Source organism: Macrotis lagotis, chromosome 1 (genome assembly GCF_037893015.1).
Source record: "Macrotis lagotis isolate mMagLag1 chromosome 1, bilby.v1.9.chrom.fasta, whole genome shotgun sequence".
NCBI classification, from domain to species: Eukaryota; Metazoa; Chordata; class Mammalia; order Peramelemorphia; family Peramelidae; genus Macrotis; species Macrotis lagotis.
Genome location: NC_133658.1, coordinates 239,603,843 through 239,624,899, shown reverse-complemented (window position 1 = coordinate 239,624,899; position 21,057 = coordinate 239,603,843). Strand labels below are relative to the sequence as shown.

The 21,057-nt window shown below is 37.8% G+C and overlaps 1 protein-coding gene across 1 annotated transcript in view; it reads left to right on the top strand.

The window, feature by feature from the left end:
* Positions 1 to 20,779, top strand: part of GCKR (glucokinase regulator) — a 31,177-nt gene extending 10,398 nt beyond the window's left edge. Inside the window, 8 exon segments of the mRNA XM_074188114.1 lie at positions 15,057 to 15,135; positions 15,523 to 15,599; positions 16,226 to 16,270; positions 16,273 to 16,321; positions 16,506 to 16,603; positions 16,861 to 16,944; positions 20,644 to 20,696; positions 20,698 to 20,779. Coding sequence (XP_074044215.1) covers positions 15,057 to 15,135; positions 15,523 to 15,599; positions 16,226 to 16,270; positions 16,273 to 16,321; positions 16,506 to 16,603; positions 16,861 to 16,944; positions 20,644 to 20,696; positions 20,698 to 20,779 — 567 coding nt within the window.
* The last annotated feature ends 278 nt before the right edge of the window (positions 20,780 to 21,057 follow it).

Below are 21,057 nucleotides of genomic sequence, written 5' to 3'. Positions count from 1 at the left end.
AAATTTTGGTTTGTACAACAAATTAGCAAATAAAACTTTAAAATTAAACAAAAATCTTTGGGAAAACTGATATGTTTAATGGTCTAAACTATCTCCCTGAAATAAAGGATCATTAAAAAGCACACACATACACCCCAATAGTCTTTAAGTGATGTAATATGATTGTGTCATGGAATACTACAATATTTGAAAGTTTAAAGTTCAGGGTCATTTATAGCAGAACACGGAGAGAAACATGGTGATACTGAAGATCATTACCAACCAAGAACTGCCACAAGTGAATTGGCATAAAAGATATCATTAGGAAGATGTGTGACCAGAAACAAAAGTGGACCAATAATATGTTGAAAGAAAGGAATAACTGATGGAAGAAGTGACATGTCCCACTGGTATTCACACCATGTCAAGAGATCTAGAGGAATCACTCAGCTCTTCAGGTAGACTCTTCATGAAAGACTTATGGGAGGACATGAATAAGAATCATCTAGGATGAGAGATGATGGGTTCTGAATTTATCACTGAAGAATTCACATTAATGAGAACATAGAATCATCAAAATTTATTGTATCACCCAGGAGAAGATAAGCATCTTGAAGACAAGGACAATTTTTTGGTTTTTGTGGCAGCACAGTGTTTTGCTCATAAAAGGCACTTAATAGATATTTGTTGAATTGAATTGACTCAAATTAACTACCTTCTCTGACCTTTCCAGGTCTTTATCAATTGTAAAATCCTGATCCCAGGTGCCAGGACAAAAATCATCCCCTCTCTATTAAAGAATCTATTCCAACCAATTTCTTAATGATTTTCTGTCTTTGCATATGCAGTTTCTCTCTCACCTTTCAATAGATAAATACAGTGCCAACAGATATCCTTTCTCTCCCTAAAACCTTACTTCACTGGCCATCTCCAGGAGGCCTTCTCTGATTAATACACTTTTCTCTGAGTTTATGTGCTATATTCCCTTTGCATTTTAAAAATTTGCTCTGCCTCATTGTGACCCTCATTTTCAGGAAAAAAAGAAACTCTACAGCAAGGCTTGGGTATGGTTCATCTCCATTTTAGAAAAGGTACTCATTATTTGAAGTATTTTCAGATATAATAGAACCATGTATTTTATCCACCACAAAAAGAATACCTAAAACACAAAAGACTCAGAACCAGTTTTCCATTATATTCAACATATAAAAACAATAACCCATAATATCAATTTTCTGTGGTATGAAACAATATATTATATTTACCTCAAATCTGATCCTAGTCCTTTCAGCTACAAAATTCTCATGGTGGTGTTGTTTCTTCTCTTCTGGGAAGATGCAGAAATTGCCTCCTGCTAGGTTGTTAGATAATTTCTCTTTCCTCCTGGTGGAAGTCCAAGGGATAGGCTCTCTAAGTCTCTAGCAATTTAAAAAAGAAGGAAAGGTGTAGTTTTTTATAGCTTTTATAACATTTTCAGAGGATAGCTCTTAACAGGTTCAAACATCTTTGTCATAGCATCTCCAGCTATCGGGATCAAGGGACTACCTAGGTTTACATTAGTTGGTTAAAACTTAAGTTAAAATGCTTTATTAAAGGGCCAGAGCATTTCTCCCTGGAAGGGACCAGAGGCAATACCCAGGTCTATGAGAGATGCCCCAGTACAACCCTTGCTAGATGCTTATTTATAATTACTCTAAACATTTGTTTAAATTTTTTAGAATGGATGTTCATTATCCATAACTAGACTGTAGCTAGAGACTTGGACTTCTATTTCTTTGTTTTAAAATTTTATTTAAGACAATGGAGGTAGTGACTTGCCCAAGGTCACACAACTAGGCAATTATTAAGTGTCTGAGGCTGGATTTTAACTCAAGTCCTTCTGACTCCAGGGCTGGTTCTTGATCCACTGTGTTACCTAGCTGGCCCTGGACAGTATATTTAGTTTACAGTATACAGCATGTTTAGTTTACATTTTTCTTTATAGTACTTTGCCCACACTTGGAGTTCTCTCTTTAATCTTTATTTTTCTCCGCTGGGGAAGTATATGCAATGGGGGAGAGCTGGGTTGAAAAGGATCATATAATCGGAACTTGTGATACAGCTGTGACCCATGGGTTCATTCAAGCTCTGATTCTGAATATCTCAGAAGATCTTTTATTTCTTTTTTTAGTTTTTTTTTAGTTTTTTTAGTTTTTTTGCAGGGAAAATGGGGTTAAGTGGCTTGCCCAAGGCCACACAGCTAGGTAATTATTAAGTGTCTGAAGCCAGATTTGAATTCAGGTACTCCTAACTCCAGGAACTCAGGTACTCCTGACTCTAGGGTTGGTGATCTATCCACTGCGCCACCTAGCCACCCCTAAGATTTTTGATTTCTAAGAGAATTCTGGTTTCAGATGTCTCCCTGTCCAGGACTGACTTTTCCCAGGATGTTTCTCTCCTTTTAAGTCTATATGCCTGCTCTCGCCTCCAGGAAAAGACATGGTGTCCGCTGAACCACAACAATTAGACACTGACCCTACAAAAGTTAGCAAGTGGCAAATAAACAGATTAAGGTATAAGGACAAGGGAAGAGAAGAGAGGGGAAATGTTTGGAGGGGATTCAGGAGGTTTTTCTTACATGGTGTCTCCTCAGGTTGAGATAATAGTTTGAGTAAGGGAAAAGTTGCCCAGAGGGAGGTACATAAAAATCAGCTAATCATCACTGGAACTCTGATAAGCCTCTGCCAGCTGGACATGGGATCAATATAATCAGAGATGAATGGTTTTGTGAAGCCAGAGGTAACTGGAACTTGAGACCATGCTTGGGAGAAAATGATTTCAACATGTGATCGAGCCCCCTGAGCCAGGAAAAATGAGAGATGAAAGCCCTTCTCTGTATTTACATCCTTCCTCAAAACTCCTCCTTTGAGTTGGCTTCTGTTGCTCTTCATCCTTTTTCCTAAATACCCCACCCTCCCGTTTTTACTCCCTTTTCCATTTTAGTTCTTCCTAATTCCCTTCTTTCTCCAATGGAACAAGGATTACAAAAAAGTGATCTTCAGTTTGTGTATATCCACCCTCTATATGTATATCCTTGTGCCTGCAGTGTTTTGCAGCCTCTCCCACTGTAATCACTTTATTTGTACATGTACTCTATTTACTTATCATGAACATATGGTATCCTATCCAGTAGAATGTTAGTTTTTTGAGGGCAGGGATTGTCTCACTTTGTATTTGTATCCTGAGCTCCCAGGATGATGCCTGGCTCATAGTGATAAGTTCTTATTGCTGACTGATTGAAACTCCCTTTTAGTTGTCTGGATTTGAGGTGTCCTTGTCAATTACAGAAAAATCGAATTCTCTGACTCAGGATATAGATAAGGCAAATACTGAACAAATTGTTCATCTCCTAGGGCAGTGTGATGCTGAGATCTTTCAGGAGGAAGGACTAGCAGTACCTGCTTACCAGGTAACTACTTAATACACTCCAAACCTAATCTTTACCTTGACACCTCCTTTCCCCTCATTTTTGACAATGATCTCTACCTTGGATCCCTGTCCCCAGTCCTTCAAATACAGCGTGGGCAACATGAAGGAACTGTGACTTGGGCCGCCCTCATTGGATCTGATCTCAATTTGGTCCCTCACAGTGGTTCTTCCATGAATCAATCTTGACAACATAGTGTAAGTGGCTGGAAAAGGCCAGGAAGTACTGAAAGTATAATGCTCATCAATGCTCTGTATAATCCAATATCACTAGATACTCTGATCTTCTGTTGTTCTTTCCCTTTCTTTTCCTCTCATCATTTCTGGTTCAGCCTAATATTATATTTTTTCCTTCTAACCCCACCCCCCAGCTCTATTTTCAGGACTTCCCTATTCCAATTCCTGGCCTTGCAATTCACTCCTTTTTTTGGTGGGGAGAAGGGTCTGAGATTGCACTATTATAGTTGTGAAGAAACTAGAGGAGTCTTTGGTCCTATGGTTATTGTTTCCTCACAACTATAATAGCACAATCTCAGACCCTTCTAATTCTAGTTAAAGCTGGTGTTTTAAATTCCAGCAAACTTACTGATGTTACAAAATTATCGTTCCATCTTCCTCATCCTGAGTAAGCCCTCCTAGTTGATTTTTAGAACTCCTCTCCTCTTTTTCTACTAATGTTCTATAGTCTCTGATCCCATCATGCCAACACTTCATGTCATGACAGCTGAGAGCAGACTCCTAGGTAGACCTGGGCAACGAGTAATTCATTGCCTTTGAGTACAGAGAGAATGTCTTGCTATTTGTTCTGAGGTGGTAAGGGAGGCCCTTGTGATTATTCCTGATTGAATTGTCATTCTCTCCTGTACTTGACAGTATCATAAAAAACCATTTTAACCCATTTCAGGGTTATTGTTTACCATTTCTCCAAATTCCACCCTCATGACATAGACTGTGTACTGGAAAGATGTGTGTTCTGAGGACTTGACCAGTTCAGATCTTGTCTCTGAGGGCAGCTAGGTAGTGCAGTGGATAGAGCACTGACTGGAGTGAGGAGGATCTGAGTTCAAAGTCAACATCAATAATTGCCTAACTGTGTGACCCTGGGCAAGTCACTTAACCACATTGCCTTAAATAAAAAAAATTAAAAAAATAATAATAATGCAAATCTTGTCTCTGACAATGATCACCTGTATGACCTTGGGTAACATTATTAACCTATCTGGACTTCAATTACTTCACCTGCAAAATGAGGAATTGGAATAATTAGTCCAAAGAACTTCTAGTGTTGAAATTTCTTCTATTGCTGAAGATTAGTAACTAATTACTAATAATAGCAGAGATTTGCTAGGGAGGGAGGATGGATTGAAAAGTTAAAAAACTTGTTCACAGTCACACAAGCTTTCCTGACTCCAAGGTGAACCCTTTGTGTTCTATGTTCCACTGCGTCTCATTTGTATTTCTCATTTATATGTTCTCTTTACAAATAAGGGAGAGAAGTCCTTTTTCTTTTTTTAAACCAGATCTTGGGAATAGTTATGTTTGTATTACTTCTTAGAATCTTGAAGGGGGGGGTTATTGTTCTGAGTGGATGGGGATGGCATTTCTTTTTTTTCCTCTTTTTTTTAAAAAAATTATTTTTCTATAACAGTGGTAATATCTTATGGGATGGCATTTCTTATGTCAGTGAACCTCTGATCTCAGTGATGATGCTGATTCCATATTTACTGTTACCACTCAGCCTAGAAACCTACCTTATCTGAATACTCCAAATAGATCATCATAGTGATTATGGTTCCTGCTCAACTTTCCCCCTCAACCTCTATTTTCCCTGGTGTTCACATCCTAAAAATCAACTAGCACTCTAGCTATCTATTTTTTCTAATTTACCCTCATGAAAAAAGCATTTAAGTGTCTAACTCTTTGTAGGACTAAGTTAAATCTCATACAAAGAGAATTGCCTTGCCTCTGGTTGCTAAAAGTGAAAATTTGAGACAATTTTCTTTTTTTTTCCACTATTACTACTTCCTTACATCCTTTTTACCCTGGTAGGTTTTTTTAAATCAGCTAATGAAAGGCTTGGGACAGAAAACTTCTATACCTATCTCATTGCAGTGAGTGACAGGTAAGTGGACCTTTGGCTTCTGAAGGCCTTTTTACATTATAGACTCTAATGTCCTAGGAAGAACATTGACTGAGTTTGTCTTCTCAGGTCTGTGGTGGCCTCTAGGGAAGGAACTGAGGATAGTGCCTTGCACAAGACTGAGGAACTGAAGAAAGTCAGGGCTATTCAGTGAAAGCCAATCAAAAGCTCCATCTAGTTGCAACTTCATCACCTTCTCTAGTTTGTGTCCCTTCTTCCAAGAGAGGCTTGTTTCCTATGAACCTTCAAGATGTAGGTCTCTTTATCCAAGGTAGAGATCTACTTCAAATGCCCCAGAACCCATGAGCCCCTCTGCTAAGTTGCTGTAGGAAAGAAATGAGTGCTTGTCATAGGTATTTCTGTGAAACTCTAAGTATCAATACTCACAAGGGTGGATTGGAAAGGTTTTGTAATGAGGATAGAAGTGGGGAAAAATGAGAGAGAGAATAGAGCTTAGTTATGAAAGAAGAAAATAGACAGCATTAACATGATTTTGAGACATTAGAAGTACAGTGGCTGAGGTGCTGGACTTAGAAGTCAGGAAAGACATGGGTCCAAATCCTACTTTGGCTCTGAGCCTTAAGTAATTCTCTAAAACCATAAATTTACAGAGTACTTCATATCTTATCTTATTTAATGTTATTATACGCATTTTTCAAATGGGTAAACTATGATTAAGAGAAATTAAATAAGTTATTTGAGATAAGAGTTGAACTTAGGTCATTAATGTTTAATTGTTAAGTGGTTTTTATATGGTGGAGAAAGTTCCCACACCTGTGAAATCATAGGTCCTTGACATACTGATACACTGGGATCTCAGTCCAACTAATACTGATCCACTTCTGAGAATGTGAGAACAGGGCACAGTTATTATTGCAACAACCTGCATTATTCTATAGGTATTGATTTGGTGCCTACTTTGGTGCCTGTACTAAGCTAGACACTACAGGGGATATAGAAGAAGTATAAAATGAAATCTCTGTTTTCTGGGAACTGATAGTCTATTTTTATATCTTACAGTTCAACTTTTAAAAAAAAATTTCTACATTCTCTTTTTTTTTTATTTTCCCTCATTCTCTTGACTCATTTCACCTCCTTTTGTGGCTAGTCAGATGGATTTCTGTAGGAATAACCCAAACATTTTCATGCCTATTTTGGAAGGGTTCTATCCAGTAAACATGACTAGATGAGTCTTCTAAATAGAAATATCAGGAATCTTCGACTTGAAAAGGTGAAAGTTGATTGGGGTGGGGTAGGGAGAATATTTCCTTGAATGTATGGAAGGGAGATGGACTAATTAGGTCTTCAGGTCCTTCTGTTCTAAATTCTCAATTGATTATTCAAAGAAAAGCAACCAATTGAACTGTTAAATAATATGAGTTGACTCCTGGCACAGTGAACTCCCTATTTTTGTAAGTATTCTGAGGCTGGATGATTAGTCATCAAGTAAGATATAGAAGAGATTTCTGAATTGGTTATTTCTTCCAATTTAAAAATACTCTAATCTAATCTAATTCACACTCAAGTGAAATGAGTAATCCTTTTAACCTTCCCAGAAGTGCCCATATTTTAAAAGAAGACATTTACTAATACTATTTCATGCTTTTAATTAAATAAAATAAAAAAGAAATAAATTTAGTTAAATAAATTAATCTTAAGTTGATCGAATTTAGACAGGGTAACTGAGGGAAATTAAAAATATCAAGTAGTATTGATGGGCGAAGAAGTTTATCATGTAGGCATAACCTACCCTACCTACTTATGAAACAGGACCTGGCCTCCCTTGAAGTTTGAGCTTAGTCTGTTAGTCATTTCAACAAATATTCATTTAAATGTCTACTTTGTTTCTCAGCACTATGCTAAGCACTGGGAATATAAAGAAAGGTAAAAGAGAGAACCTGCTGTCAAGGAGCTCACAGTCTAAAGAGGGAGACAAAAATGTATGTAGAAACATACTATAAATGGAAAAATAGGGAATAATCAACAGAGAATTAGGAAAGATTTTCTGTAGAAGGTGGGATTTTAGCTGGAACTTAGAGGAAGCTAGGAGAAGAGGAAGGGGAACATTTCAGGAATGGGCTCTAGCTAATGAAAACACCAGAACTGGGAGATGGATTGTCTTGTCTGAGGAGCAGCAAAGAAGCCAGTGTCACCGGAACTCAGGTTATGTGGGTTCAGTTGGAGTGGAAGGTAGAAGACTGAAAAAGTGATAATGGTGGAAGAGGTTATGAATGGTTTTGAATGCCAGAGGATTTTATATTTGATCCTAAAGGTGATATACGTAGACACTGGTTTTTATTAAGGAGAGGGATAACATGCTCAGACCTGTGCTTTAGGAAGTACTTTGGCAGCTGAGTACAGGATGGATTGGAGAAGGGGGCTGACCAAAGCAGGAGGCTATTGCAATAGTCCAGGCATGAGGTGATAAGTGCCTCCACCAAGGTAGTATCAAAGCAGAAAAAGGGACATATTTTAGAGATGTTGCAAGATAAAATCAACAGACCTTGGCAATAAATTATTCAGGGAGTTATTCACAGGATATGCTATTTAGCATAGCATTTACAGTTAGTAAATCCATGAACATGGGAAATATAACTTCAAAAAAGGTTGAAATTGATAGATAATAGAACTAATAAGTTATATGGGAGTTGGGGCTCTGGATACATAGTTAATTTTTTTGGAGATAATGTAATAGAAGATAAATATTATTTTCACAGTTTCAATGAATACTTATTGAGAAATGTCGTGTACCAATTGAACTTTTGTATAACTATCAGATAGATATAAGAAATCTTTTCAATTCAGATTGACAATTCATACTCACACAATTAAAACTTGCATCATTCAATCACTGACTCATTTATTTATTAATACATATTGATTCAGAGACACATACCCCATGCCACTTAGCATCTTATAATTTGCTCCCAGGTTAATTAAATGATGGAAAATGTATCTATCCAATATGTCCTAATAGGTTTCTCCTCTAATATCTATTCCATCACAAGTATACTGCAGTACTCACAAATTTCCTTTTATATGCTGTGATTTAGAGGGCTTCTTGTACTGGTCTGGATGGGTCTGATACAGGGTAGATTTCTAATATTTAAATGTATTTCCAATATTCTTATGGCCCTGGTCCTGCTGGGGCAATCTAGAGGATATCACTAGCACAGTCATGTTATTGGCAATAAATACAAGGAGCAGGATGATCTTTAGAACTGAAAACTTAAAGATATCATTAGATTAGTAGTGATAATAGTAGCAACATTTATAATAATGCACATTAAAAATCACTTTACATATATTTTTCATTTGTTCCTCAGAATGACTCTATGAGGAAGTTGATACAAGTATTAATGTCTCCATTTTACAGATTAAGAAACTGAGATTCCCAGAAGTTAAATGCTTCAATTCATTTCATTTAAACAAATATTTTTACTAAATTCAAGGTACTCTATTAGGAATGAATTTGTGAAAATTTCCCTCAAGATCACACAGCAAGCTATTATGGGTTACTGCCTTTCTACTACAGGTATGTACTTTTGAACCTCAGCAGTAGAACATTTGAAAATGTTCCCTCAGCACAGTGCCCCTTTGGGCTCTCTCCTCTTAACTTATTCTTGAAGGTTGGATTCCCTGGGCAAAAACTATTCTAGGATCAAAGTACTCTGTGGGTCCCCAAACAGTAGTTCTCCAACTTCCACCAATGAATTTATCTTCAATAGTCAGCTAGTGGTTACAATTAGTTCAAAGCAAGGACATTTACTGAAATGGTACCGAATGAATAGTAGTAACAAAATGTTCTCTTCCTAAACCTAGGGGCTCACTCTCCCACAAACACACACAGTGATGGTAGGAGGAGTGAACACACATAGAGTACACATGTGGCCAAGACAACTCTTCAATAGCTCTTCAGGGCCACCCATGCCTTCTCTATTATGAGGATGGCTCCCTGCTGGACTAAATGCTAAAAAGGCTTAAGAACATAGTTCTGCCATCAATTCAGAGCATAAACCTGATCTCTGACCCATATCATTCACTTCCACTCCTCAACTCTGTTTTTTGGGGCCCCAGAAATGATCCCATTGAAGACTGAAAGCCCAAATTCTGTGAAATTGTACAATGGGTGCAGAAGCTGCATGAGAAACAGAAAGCATTTGTGTTCAACCCTGCAACTGGGGTAAGCTCTTCCCAACTTCTTTCTTCCTCTATCTGTGCTCCCACTGGCATCTCAGTCATCTTACCCATCTTAGCCATTTTCCTATATTTTTTGCTTTTATATAAACCTGTACACACTTTAAGCGGCTCTGAAATGTCGGCAACTGGAGGACAGTGATTCCTCACTTTATAAAAAAACTTGGACATAGATAGAATTATTGAAAAAAATTCTTCTTTAGTCACTTCTAATTTTAACCTTCTAGATGCTTTATTTCTGATAAATTTTCAATTAAATTGTTGTTGTTTAGTCATGTCTGAATCTTCATGACCCCATTTGGGATTTTTCTTGGCAAAAATACTGGAGTAATTTGTTATTTTTTTTCTCCAGTTCTTTTTACAGATGAGGAAACTGAAGCAAGTAGGGTTACGTGACTTACCTAGGGTCACATAGCTACTAAGGATCTTAGGATTTGAACTCAGGTCTTTCTGACTCTTAGACCTGGTACTGTCTGACCTAGCTGCCTTTTCAATTAGCAGGCAATACTTAATAATTTAGCTCTGTGTTTCACTTCTCCCAAGTCCTCATTAATTTAAATATTTATATTAATGACTTGTAACACTGACTTCCTAGACCCCACTGCCTAAAGATCAGGCGAAGTTTGTCCTTCGTTCCTTTTTTTTTTTATAATTTTTTTTTAAGGTAATGGGATTAGAGTGACTTGCGGGGCAGCTAGATGGCGCAGGGGATAGAGCAAGTCCATTAAGGTAGATTATCATCCCCATATTGTTGTTATGGTATACAATGGATCACAAATCTTTATTAAAAGTTTAACTAAATGTTTTCCTAATGTAACCCTTGGCTTAACAATCGTATGGTGCTCTTTTAATTGGTGGAAATTGATTATTGGAAGAGTGGGGACAACAAGATGGTACAGTGGATGGAGCACTGGCCTTGGAGTCAAGAGGATGTGAGTTTGAATTTGGACTCAGACACTTGACAATTCCCAGCTGTGTAACCTTGGGCAAGTCATTTAACCCTGATTGCTTCACTTCCAGGGCTATCTCCAGTCATCCTGATCCATATCTGGCCATTGAATCCAAATGGTTCTGGAAGGGAAAGTGAGTCTGGTGACTTAGCACAGCACCCCTTCACTCAAATCCAATTCACCGGCTTGTGGTGGCTTCAGCTCCCTGATGTTGTGATATTCTTCAAGAACAAAGAACAAGGGGGCAGTGGATAGAGCACTGGCCCTGGAGTCAGGAGGACCTGAGTTCAAATCCAACCTCAGACACTTAATTATTGCTTAGCTCTGTGACCTTGGGCAAGTCATTGTGTTTTTTTTTTTGCAAGGCAATGGGGTTAAGTGTCTTGCCCAAGGCTGCACAGCTAGGTAATTATTAAGTGTCTAAGGCTGGATTTGAACTCAGGTACTCCTGACTCCAGGGCCAGTGCTCTATCCACTGCCCCCTTGTTCTTTGTTCTTGAAGAATATCACAACATCAGGGAGCTGAAGCCACCACAAGCCGGTGAATTGGATTTGAGTGAAGGGGTGCTGTGCTAAGTCACCAGACTCACTTTCCCTTCCAGAACCATTTGGATTCAATGGCCAGATATGGATCAGGATGACTGGAGATAGCCCTGGAAGTGAAGCAATCAGGGTTAAATGACTTGCCCAAGGTTACACAGCTGGGAATTGTCAAGTGTCTGAGTCCAAATTCAAACTCACATCCTCTTGACTCCAAGGCCAGTGCTCCATCCACTGTACCATCTTGTTGTCCCCACTCTTCCAATAATCAATTTCCACCAATTAAAAGAGCACCATACGATTGTTAAGCCAAGGGTTACATTAGGAAAACATTTAGTTAAACTTTTAATAAAGATTTGTGATCCATTGTATACCATAACAACAATATGGGGATGATAATCTACCTTAATGGACTTGCTCATCCCAAGAGTGCAATAATCAGGGACAAATTCTCTGAGACAGGGAATTACATCTATATCCAGAGAAAGAACTGTGGAGTTGAAACAAAGAACAAAGAACAAAGAACAAAGAACAAAGACTATTACCTTCAATTTAAAAAAAAACTTGTCTTAAGTACTACATAATTTTACTATATCATATTTTATTTTTTCCTCAAGGATGTGATTCCTCTCTCAACACATTCAGTTTTGATCAATATATAGCATGGAAACAACGTAAAGATTATCAGACTGCCTTCTGTGGGGGGTAGGGGGAGGGAAGAGATGGTGGGGAGAAAATTGTAAAATTCAAAATATTACAAAAAATGATAGGTAGAAAGATTTGTGATCCATACAAAAAAATTTGGTTAATGTAATATGAATAATTGCTAAGCCAGACAGTGGATAAAGAGATGGCCTCAATCAGGAAGACCTGGGTTCATATCATATCTCTGAACCAAGCAAATACAATTCACCTTTCAGTACCCCTAGCAACTCTACAAAACTCCAAACTGCAAAGTTCAGACATGCATTCATCTGAAGTTCTCCACACCAATGAAACCACAAGTTCAGTCCAGAAATAAATCTGCCTTAAAATTTTGGATCTTCACATAAATGTTTTGGTGTTTTAAAAACACCTATATGTCTTTTCTTTTAGATTTTTTTTTTGCAAGGCAAATGGGGTTAAGTGGTTTGCCCAAGGCCACACAGCTAGGTAATTATTAAGTGTCTGAGACCAGATTTGAACCCAGGTACTCCTGACTCCAGGGCCAGTGCTTTATCCACTATGCCACCTAGCTGCCCCGATCCTATATGTCTTTTCACTGTTTCTTAGTCCCTTCCACCAAACTGGAGCCTCCCTGGGTTCCCTGACACCTTTGTTTCTTCTCTGATGCCTCTTGGATCTTTTCTAACTTGTTCCTTGGCTATCATCCATCTCTTTATTTTTGACTCAATCTAGATTTCTCCCTATCTGCTATGTTTGTTAAATGTGCAGAGCAATTATTGATGTGATATTATTATCTATTTGATGCATGTGAAACATCAGTTTTCAGATAGAAAAAAGAAAACCAAAGGGGAAGAGGAAAAGAGGGAATTCTTTTCTTTTTTGGCAAGGTTATGAGATTAAGTGACTTGCCCAAGGTCACACAGCTTAGTGACTATTAAGTGTCTGAGGAAGAATTTGAATTCAGGACCTCTAAACTCCATGTTCAGTGCTTTATCCCTTGCGCCACCTAACTGCCCCAAAGAGAAGGAATACCACAGTCTAAGTGGTACTATTTCCATCATAAAGGACTGAAAATAATCTATTCCTTTTCTCACCTTTCACTCCCAAACTTTTTGGTTCTTTCTTCTCAATGTTGGAAGAGGTGATTACCACGATTCTTTCTTCTTCTTCTTCTTCTTCTTCTTCTTCTTCTTCTTCTTCTTCTTCTTCTTCTTCTTCTTCTTCTTCTTCATCATCATCATCTTCTTCATCTTCTTCTTCCTTCTTCTTCCTTCTTCTTCTTTTTTATTTTATGGTTTTGCAGGGCAATTATTAAGTGTCTGAGGTCAAATTTGAACTCAGGTCCTCCTGACTTCAGGGCCAGTGCTCTATTCACTGTGCCATCTAGCTACCCCTTACCATAATTCTTCACCTCAAGTGAATCTTGACATCCATCTCCTCTTAAAAAAATCTTTAACATCGCCTGGCCAATTTTATTTCTTTTTTTTTTTAGGTTTTTGCAAGGCAAACGGGGTTAAGTGGCTTGCCCAAGGCCACACGGTTAGTGTCTGAGACCAGATTTGAACCCAGGTACTCCTGACCCCAGGGCCGGTGCTTTATCCGCTACACCACCTGGCTGCCCCACTATGCCACCTAGCCACCCCCAATTTTATTTCTGATTTTTTTTTACCCTCTTCCAAATTTTCCCTGTCCTGTTCACCTCAACCTTAAGGCTCAGTGAATGAAGGGTGAAATTGCCACTGAGATCCTGCTGGCACTCTACTGATAGCATAGCAACACACAAGACTGTAGGTAAGGGCATTACAGCCTCTTAGAGGTATGAAGCCAGGAGTAAGGAGAGGGGAAGGTCAAAAAGAGGAGACTAAGGGTATAAAACTATTTTCCAGAGCAGGAATGGACAATGGATGAAAAGAAAGAAACAGAGGAATTGGGACAAAGACACTTCCATCACCACAGAATTTATTGGTGGTGGTAAGAGTTAGGAGAGTTGGGGCAGTTAAGAAAGGAAACTAGCATTCAATAAGCATTTTTTCAATGTCTACTATCTGCAAGCACTGAATTATGTTAATTTGTTCATGTTGGGAAGCCTTGGTTATTTCTTTTGTGCTTAACTAGTTCCCTCTCTCTTCAAAGACAAAACAGTTCCTGTCCTCATGGAGCTTATTGTTCAGTTTAACTGAATAATTCTCTATCTGTGAAACTACAGAATCGAATTTGGTTCCAAAGGTCCTAGGATTCCTAGAGATTCTATAATCACACCATGGAATCTATTTAAGGGCAGACATGAAACCATGGAGATTCATGGAGAATCCAGAACCAAACTGATTTCTGGAGAAAATTTTTGACATAGAATGACTCAAGATCAAAGCTAGACAGTTCAGAGTAGTTTTGTGCTATATCTCCCTACATCAAAGGAAATCTTAGAGGCTAAGGGTAGGATCAACACCATTTCAGCATTAAATTATGTATTCTTCACAGGTCTCTGCCATCTTCTAATTTGTCAAGTCCTCTTTTACCCTTCCTAGTGTCAGCCTGACCACTTTACTCCATTAAGGTCTAGCTATCTATATCTATTTGGGAATAATGCTTCCTTAGAAGAAAGATCCCATTCTCAAAGAGGAATCTAACCAAGAGGGTTGTTATAGGAACAAGGCAGAGTTTGGGAACTTTGTAGGCACTTTAGAGCTGGAAGGGATGTGCCTTTCACTTCCTCCTAGCTGTCTCCTGGAGATCTTGAGAACATTTGAATGAGCACACAAAGTCACCTACAGCCAAGGTCCCATGACTGCAGCATTGATGAAGCAGGCAAGCACCAGGGGATGAGGGGACAGAATGAAATGGGTGTGAACCAGATTTGGATAGGTGACAAGAAAGACTTAAAGGGAGAACTTGTGAATTTAAAATAGGGAAAGTGGGTGTTATAAAATGCCTTCCTTTTTCTCTTCTTGAATTATGTTAATTTGTTCATGTTGGGAAGCCTTGGTTATTTCTTTAGTGCTTGACTAGCTCTCTCTCTCTCTCTCTCTCTCTCTCTCTCTCTGAATTTTTCTCTTGTAATATCTCTTTTCAAATCCTCTAACTTTTGAACAGACTCTACCAATCTCTGACCCTGTTCCCAGTCTGCAGTAGAAGGGTTGAGTGTCCCTGGTTGGCTGATGAACTCCATCATGGATGGAGTAGAGTGCATACATACCTTTGGTATAATTGGGAACCCAGCCCAACCTGCCTCTTTGATCTACCTTGCTAACCCCATCTGCCTCCTCATTCTAATACTTCCCCATCCCCAATATAGTGGGGCTCCTTACCAAATCTTTTTCTCACCTGAAACCCCTAACTAATTGATGTCTTTTAATCCCATGCAATTCCCTAACTGAAATGACTTGCAGTCCAAGGTTCAAGTATCCATAGGACTCTCTCCCTATCATCCCATGCTTTCCCCAGCTTGAACCCCTCCCTTCCTAATCCTATTGCAGCCCCAAGACCCCAGATCTTGCTGAAGTTTGCTTCCCTATGTGTCTCATACTCTTCTGACTAGCCAACTTTTCAAATCTGACACAAATACCATTCATTCTCTAAGCTTACTAGATTTCCAGGGTGTTTGAGGCTTCCTAATTGGTGATCACAGTGACATGTTTAATCAGAAGGAAGAAATTGTTGCCCAAGTCAGAAACTGATTGCAAGGATGAAACTGGGGGGTTAGTGATGGGTTGGAGAAGAATCATGACCAGCAAGAGATTGCAGGAGGTGGGGGAAAGTTCAAGGGGAGGCATTAGAATTTGATGGGGGTAAAGGGTCATTAGGCAAGGCAAGGCAAGGCAAGGCAAGGTATACATACATGCCTGTATTAAGCATTTACAATGAGACAGCACTGTGTGAAGTACTAGAGATAAAAATGCAACTAAAAAAAAAAGATAGTCCATGCTCTCAATATGCTTACATTGTAATGGCAGCAAAACAACACATAAAAGGGAACTGAAAAGCTGGGGGTTGGGGTAAGCTATCCAAGGTGGGGGCAAGGTTTTGAAGCCTGGAGAGTCAGGAGAACAGTTAGGAGGGGAAAGAAGGTCAACTGGCCTGATCCCCTCCAAAAATTGAGGTCTCAGGAGAAATTTACCAATGGGAGAAAAGGGCGGTACATTCTAGGGTGAGAAGACCACAAAAATAGCTGGAAGTGGTAGAGACAGTGGGATATCATCTCAATGTATGAAGAGGGGAAATAAGATAAAGAAATCTTAAGGATTTTGAGGAGGGATGGCTTGATCTCTACTCTCTTTTCCTTTTACCCCAGGGTTCACAGTTCTTCTCCCAAGGAGATTTCCTCAATGCTATCCTGCTATATTCCTCACTGAAAATGACACTATGCTCTTCATCTTTACCCTGGATAGTGAAAGGGGAATATGGATGCATTGGTTGTAGGGAGGAGTGGTGGTTGTAACCTCCACCCAACAGAACTTTTTGGTAATTAGGGTGTTGATATTTTAGGGGGAGTCCTCAAGTTCATCCATAATTCAATCATTTGTTTCTTCCGAAAGAGAATTTCAGCTTTGATCCCTTTCCCCCCATTCTAGACAATCTCATAGAAGGGGAAACATTGGTGGAACAGGTGAAGAAAATAATTCCTAATATCCAAGCCCTGACACACAGCATAGTGGTGCAGTACTAACCTGTACAAAACAGCAATGATGGGGAGGGGAGTGATGGAAAATGCATGGCTAGGGGGCAGCTAGGTGGCTCAGTGGATAGAGCAGCAGCCCTGGAGTCAGGAGGACCTGAGTTCGAATCTAATCTCAGACACTTAATAATTACCTAGCTGTGTGGCCTTGGGCAAGCCACTTAACCCCATTTGCCTTGCAAAAGCCTAAAAAAAAAAAGTGCATGGCTGGAGTTTCATATGTCCTATTTCTCTTGTTTTCCATTTCTTAGTCCCCACTGAAGAAACTCTTTCCATCTATTATCAGCATCACCTGGCCCCTGCTTTTCTTTGAATATGAAAGGAATTTCATCCAGGTAAAACTACAACTTATATTCATATACTGCTCAAAAAGGACTATTTTCTTCAAACAACTCTGTGAAGCAGGTAGTAAAATTTTTTTTTTTGAGAATATGTTTCATTGAGATTTACTCTTGGTGTCAGAACTGATATATATATATATATATATATATATACATATATATTATGACTCTATTTTAGAGTTTATGCAACAGGACCTTATTTTGTTAGATAGTATCTTATTGTTGAATTGTTTTCATCATCTATTAGTAGCTGGATTGCTCAGTAGATAGAGCATTGGCCCTGGAATCAGGAGTACCTGAGTTCAAATTCAATCTCAAATACTTGACAGTAGCTGTATCAATCTGGGCAAGTCACTTAACCCCAATTACCTCACATCCATGGCCATCTCCAGTCATCTGAACCATATCTGGACTCAGATTTGGCTCTGGAGGAGAAAGTGAGGCTGGTGCACAGCACCTCCTCATTCAAATCGAATTCAAGTCCCTGATATCATGGTCTTCTTTGAGAAACATACAAACAACAATAAAACAATATTATTTCTATTTTACAGTTAAGGAAACTAAGATTTAGAGAGGTTAAATGACTTGCCCATGAACCCACCGTGAGAGAAAAAAAAGTACAGTGGAAAGAGCTTTGGTTTTTAGAGTCAATAGATCTGGGTTCAAATCCCAATTGTGAGACCTTGGACAAGACATCTTTGTTTCATTTTCTTCAACAACAACAAAGTGAAGAGGCTGGAGTAGATGGTTTCTAGGACACCTTTCAGCTCACCTCTAGGACCCTAAGTATCTTAGCTTAGATTTGAATGCAAGTCTCTAGATGTTCTTTCCACTACACCATTTTATGATGTTCTCAGTGAAAGAAATGTAGAGAAAGGAGAAAGAAATAATAACGAAAGCAAATAATTTTTTTTAAAAATTTTTTTTTGTGTCACAGTAATTTCTTCTTTATCCCTCACCTTGCCACATTCATTCTTCTGTTACAACAAAGAAAAATTAAGCAAATTCAATCATTTAGTTCAGTGATCGTCACACAATGTTGCTTTTAATATACCATGTTCTCCTGGTTCTGTTAACTCCACTCAGCATCAATTTAAGCAAGTCTTTCCTAGCTTTTCTGAAGTCCACCTGCTCATGATTTCTTATAGAACAATAGTACTCCATCACATTCAAATACCACAGTTTGTTCAGTCATTCCACAATTGTTGGGCATCCTCTCAATTTCCAATTCTTTGTCTCTACAAAAAAGAGATGCTATAAATATTTTTGTATATGTGGGTTTTTTCCCCTTTTTTGTGATCTCTTTGGAATGCTAACCTAGTTAGTGGTATTGCTAGATCAAAGATATACTCCATTTTATAGCCTTTTCTCAGTTTTCCCGTATCCCCTCCAAAATTTATTGTTTTCCTTTTTTTGTCATTTTAGTGAATCTGATAGGCATGAGATGGTACCTCAGAATTGTTTTAATTTTTATTTTTCTAATTAATAATAATTTAGGGAATTTTTTCATATGACTACAGATAGCTTTAATTTCTTCCTCTGAACACTGCCTATTCGTATCCTTTGATCATTTATCAATTGGGAAATGACTTATATTCTTATAAGTTTGATGCAGTTCTTTACATATTTTAGAAATGAGGTCTTTATCAGAAATAGTGGCTGCAAAAACAATTTCCCAGGTTTTTGTTTTCTTGCATTAATTTTGTTTGTGCAAAACCTTTTTAATTTAATGTAATCGAAACTATCCATTTTGCATTTTATAATGTTTCTATCCCTTGTATGGCCACAAACTCCTTCCCTCTCTATAGATCTGACAGATGAAATATTTCTTTTTTTCTAATTGGGTTATGGTTTCACTCTTTGTGTTTAAATCCTATACCTATTTAGATCTAATCTTGGTTTAGGGTATGAGATGTTGATCTATACCTAGTTTCTGTCATAAAATTTTCCAGTTTTCCCAGCAGTTTTTGTCAAATAGAGGGTTCTTATCCCAGAAGCTGGAATCTTTTGGTTTATCAAATAATAGATTACTATAGTTATTTACTGCTGTTTCTTTGTACCTAATCTATTTCACTGAACCACCACACTACTTCTTAGACAGCATGAAACAGTTTTGATGACTGCTGCTTTACAATATGGTTTTAGATCTAGTACAGTTAGGTCATCTTCCTTTGCTTTTTTTTTTTCATTTATTTCTTTGATATTCTTGATCTTTTGTTTCACCAGATGAATTTTGTTACTATTTTTTCTAGTTTTATAAAATAATTTTTGGTAGTTTGACTGTCCATACCAATATATTTCCAATTTATGCAACTAGTGAAAATTAGCATTATAAAAATCTATATTTGTATAACTCTTAAAAAATGTTAAAAGGGAAAGAACACTGGACTACAAGCCAGTAGACTCAAATTCTAGTTCACTGTGTTCCTTTGATAAATTATATAATATCCCCTTCTCACTCTATCTATATAAAGAAGATAATAATAGTTGTCCTTCTTACTTCCCAGGCTACTAATAATTCCCCACCTCCTAAACCACCTTGTTTGTACTGAATTTTACATGGCATAATGAGTGAATCAAGATTCTGGCCTCAGATCCATAAAGACCTGGATTCAAATCATTCTTATGACATTGATCATGTGACTGGGTAAACCACTTAACTTTTCAGTGCTTTATACAATGTATATCCATTTTGCCTCTTATGGCTATACTGGCTCCCTGAGAACAAGAGATGTTTGAATTTTTTGTTTCTATATTCCTAATTCCAGTCATAAAGCCTGGCATATGGTAAGTGTTTTTATAGACATTGTTGATTATCATTGATCAAATATGTTTAAATGCTTTGAAAAGTTTGATGTGCTATAGAATAATATTCCAAGCAATAATAATTCATTTCAATATTGCTATACCATGATTCTTTATCATGAGGAATTTTTTAAAAAGGCAGGATTTATTAACAAAAGGATGACTTGGTTGTATAACATGCAGTATTATATGTCTTGAAAACTGAAGTTAATATAACAAACTTCAGTGTCTTTAGATTGATCATATAGTAATATTATTACATCAAATTACAACAAATTATTACAACAATTACAACAAAATCTAAGTGACCACCTGAGTTCTTTGGTTAGTCTAGAGTTTTATGACTATTGCTTGGATCTTTAGATGTATAGAGTTTTGGAGGTTTATAGAAGGTTTATAGTACAGTAGAAAGCATGATGGACTTGGGCTCAATTCTGGCAGTCACTTTGTGACCTTGGGTAAGTCATTTAATCCCTCTGGGTTTCAACCTATTTGCATTTACAAATATTTGGGGGGTACCGTTATATCATAAGCTTCTCTGGTGTCGGTACTATGTAATTTTTCACCTTTGTAACTTTAATGCTGACTTGGTTTGGTAAGTTGAAGTGAATTGAATTACTAGTATTCCCTACTAGGTGACAGTAAAATTGGTTCTGTCTTACCTAAGGAAGACAAAGGGTCAGATGTTTAGGAAGAGGTCAAGATACCAAGGTTAATAGAAGGGAGCAAAAGTTTATTTTTTTAATTCTTTATAAGGGTATCTTGAATCAGCTAAATTATTTTGCTAAAGGACTCAAGGAAGGTTGTTCTTTTCCTTTCTTTGATTGTAGAGATTGTTCACCAGCTCCTGCTAATGTAAACTTCCTCCTTTGTGTCTCTTCTGTTGAGAAGTTCCAATGTGAGTTGAGTATCAAGTGGGTGCTGAGCACAATGAGCACGTCGTGGGAAGATCTTGCATAACCATATATTGGACCTATGATTGCACAACTCCAAATTCTTCTGGCAAAGCTTGGCCATGCTGTAGGTGAGGGAAAGACTCAATATACTTCAGTGGTCATTAGAAAGTATTCTTCATGAGCATAAAAGGTGTTTTCACATTTGTCCTATTTCTGCCCTTCACCTTCCTCACCTTAGCTTTTATAGAATGTGGGGAGAATTTTAACAAAGGTATTTGTATTTGTGTGTGTGTGTGTGTGTGTGTGTGTATGTGTGTATAACTACATTAGGAGAAACCATCTGTCACAGAAGAAGTTAAAGTAATCAATCATTTAAAGAATGTCTTCTGATGACAATTTTTTTGCC